Source organism: Thalia democratica, unplaced genomic scaffold (assembly GCF_965202585.1).
Source record: "Thalia democratica unplaced genomic scaffold, ktThaDemo2.hap1.1 HAP1_SCAFFOLD_78, whole genome shotgun sequence".
NCBI lineage: Eukaryota > Metazoa > Chordata > Thaliacea > Salpida > Salpidae > Thalia > Thalia democratica.
This window is the reverse complement of record NW_028139255.1, coordinates 119505-123079: the sequence shown is the minus strand read 5'-3', so window position 1 is coordinate 123079 and position 3575 is coordinate 119505. Positions and strand designations below refer to the sequence as shown.

Below are 3575 nucleotides of genomic sequence, written 5' to 3'. Positions count from 1 at the left end.
ATTGCTTGATTTGACGACTGCAAATTTCACTTTTTTATCTTTCATTTTATTTAAATACATAACTAGAATAATATGCATTAATGTTGGATATAATGTAAAGGTAAATGTTTTTACTTTGAAAAAATAACACAACAAAAATAATTGGTAACCAGTTTATTTCTTGTAAAATTTTATTGAAAAAAATTATAATGTACTTTTTGTTTAAATTCAACTGTGATAAGTAAGTCATAAGTGTTTATATAATTAACAAAAAAAAATTAGCAAGAGTAAAAAAGAAGCCTTTATTTGATAATATATACAAAATATGCTTTTAAAAATTAATAACATATATTTTTGAAAGACATGTACTGTAAAATACATTGTTCAGTAAAATCTAAAAATATTTTTGGTATACATTTTTCAGACCATTTATTATAAACTTAAAAATTACGAGACAATTAAACGAAATTAACTATTTTCTCAAATACAAAAATGGGTTTATATTTAAACATGCATATTCCAATATGCATAGTAAAGGTATTTATTTTTTAAATCTAAAACATCATAAATATTAAAAAAGTTTTTAGCAACATCTGAAAAAAATGTATATACACTGTAAAAATGAATCATACTTATGTGTATTACTTTTTTATACTCAAGATTGATTATAAATATTTTTTTGTTTGACAATGTTTAAAAAACATTAATTTTTATAAGTTTACTTGTTTAAAAATTTAAGCTCAGATGCATATGTAATATTAAACATTAATAGTAAACTATTAACACTAATAGTTTACCCTTTAAAAAACTGTTATTTCTACATCAATTTTTATTACACATATAACCAGTTGAAATCACAAAATTTCTGGATACATTTTACAACAGATAACAAAACTGTCAGTGAACTTAGAAACAAAAATGTCAGACAATTTAAAGTCTATCTATATAAACAGCAGAACCGTCCAATACAAAAACATCCCCTGTTTTGAAACTTCAGAAATCAGTGACCCTGCCCTTTCTCTCCCAATCCCCGTACCTTGTGGGCTCAGGACCCCTGGGTCCACCCAACTCCCCGGTTTCGGGGTTTATGTTGTTGGGGAAGGGTTCAAGCACATTTGAGCCCATGTACTCTGTCTTGGCAACGTTTTCATCATCGAACTTTCCAGTTGGGGTTTTGGGTTTCTTCAGCTTGTGCTTTTTGACCTTGGGTCTTTCAACTGATTCTGTTTAAATAGTAAAAAAGATATAGACTATGTTTTTAATATATTACCATAAATACAAATACTATAAATAAAACCATGTGTACAAAAACATTTTAACAAAAGCTAGTCAAAATCAAAATAAAGAACATATTTTCTGGTCATTTTGCTTATTAGCTACTTTTTCTTCACTAATATCTAAATATCTATTTATAAATCTCTAAGTTATTAAACCTTTTAAATTTTGGTTTAATTTAATAATGATAGCGGTTCCAAAAATGAAACCATTACACAATAAGTAATAATATTTAAGATAATGCCATTTAAATTGAAGACAAAAGTATCCAAGTTCAGCCCTAAAAACTTCAAAAAATAATTGACTTTCTTATGTTGATAAAAGTTTTATTCACTGGTAGCTTTAAGAATTTTTAAAAACTAACTAAACGACTATGATAATACTTTAAATAAACAAAAATAAAATATAACAAATAAGCAAAAAACTTAACATGTAAAAGACAAATTATAAAAGAAAAAAACATCTTCTTTTTTTGTTGAAAAGGAAACATAACAAACAAATACAAACCTGGCTGCTTGTCATCGGGAGTTTTCGATGAACTGAACCTTGCAGGAGTTACAGTGATGCTACAGTGGTTCTTGCTCCTGGTAAGTTTTGAAAAGAAGCTTCTGATTGGACAGCTAACACTCATTGTTTTGTCTTTGTAATAATTTACTTAACAAGATGTTCTGTAAATTGATGTTTTTTGTTATAAAGTGAAGTTTTTATGTTCAACAAAACTTTTAAATGTGTACAAAAACTTTTATACACTTTGTCTTTGTTATAATTACTGATAAACTGCTAAACATCAAGGTTTTATTTTAAAATTTACAAATTTTATTTGAATAATACGCCCTCCCTAATCCAACCATGTTTGATTTTTTGTTATTATGGCCGGACTAGCCTTTTGCTTGATAAGAAAAAAACATTGCTCTTTTTCAAATAATCTGCTCATTCATATTATTCAATGTATATAATAAAAACTACAGTAAATTTTTGTGAATTTAGTTATGTTAACTACCTTCAACAAATTAAAGAATTGAAACAGACAAAAATATACCAAACATAACTTTGATTAAGTTTTAAACCTATTTTCAAAAACTTTGGTATATTGCTTAAGGTTAAAAAGTAAAGTTGCGATTTTCTTTAAAACTTAGAATGTGTTTAAATTATTTGTATACCTGTAATTGAATCTTTGTTTAATCACTTGTAATTATTGATTTTTTGTAATTATGACCTGACTTGTCTTTGGCTAAATAAGAAAAAATATTGCTCTTTTTTAAATTATCTACTCATTCATACTATGCAATGCATTTAATAAAAACTACAGTATTTTTTTGTTAATATAATTGGTTACATGACAATTCAAATTTGGACAATTCAAATTCTTAAAAAAATATTTAAAAGACTACATTTCAAAAAGTAGTATGAATTTGAAAAAAAAATAAAAAATACAAATGTAGATCTTGTCAAAATCTAAAAGTCACTTTTTATTTTTTGAAAATCTTGAATATTTTCAAAGATATTTTTAAATTACTAATAAGATCTATGTTTTTTATTTTATTTAAACCATATACCAAAAAATATTTAATTTTTTGCAAAAATAAAAAAATGGCTAGTAGATATTAATTGGACCTACATATGTATTTTTTATATTTGATAAATATACATTAATATTTTATTGGTGGCCCATTCAATTTTTTTCAAGAATTTTGATAGTCGTGCACCCAATACAATTATGTTAATTATCTTTAAATATTCAAAAAAATGAAACACACAAAAAATAAACCAAACATAAAATTGATAAAGTTTTAAAACATTTTTTTTTAATTTCTGCTTATTGCTTAAATTTAAAAAGTATAGTTTTATAGATTTGTATAGATTTTATCTAAAACTCATAATGTAATTAAATTAATTTTATAGCTGTAATTGTATCTTTGTTTAATCACTTGGTGATAAAAATCAGTATTACTTATAAATTACATTCATAATAAGATTTTAGTTATGAATCTATAAATTTTATGTTTTACACATGATAATAAGTAACTCTACACTTAAGAGCATAGGAACTAGTTTTACATGAAAATATTTTTATTTAGCAAGCAGTTGCTTTTTTCCATTTCTTATATCATAAATTAGTTTTTGAGATACGGATTAAGTCTGAGAATTCAATTGGATCTTTATAAAAGGGCCAAGTAAAAAAAGCATATAAATTTTATTTTTTTTTATCCCTTTACAGTTTTTTAGCAATGTTTTTAACAATTTCTCAGTTTAATCTTAACTTAATGTTAACCATTTCTATTGTAATTTGTTTCTTCTTCTTTTAGTCAAAAAAAATATAA

General features: G+C 24.1%; 1 protein-coding gene across 1 annotated transcript; it reads right to left on the bottom strand.

The window, feature by feature from the left end:
* Window positions 1–203: 203 nt before the first annotated feature.
* Window positions 204–1918, bottom strand: LOC145845552 (uncharacterized). Its single transcript, XM_082952744.1, has 2 exons — window positions 1762–1918; window positions 204–1202 (listed from the first exon to the last, which is right to left on the bottom strand). Exons 1-2 carry the CDS (start codon window positions 1883–1885, stop codon window positions 973–975), a joined length of 354 nt encoding a protein of 117 aa, XP_082808870.1. The 5' UTR covers window positions 1886–1918; the 3' UTR covers window positions 204–972.
* Between the last annotated feature and the right edge of the window lie 1657 nt (window positions 1919–3575).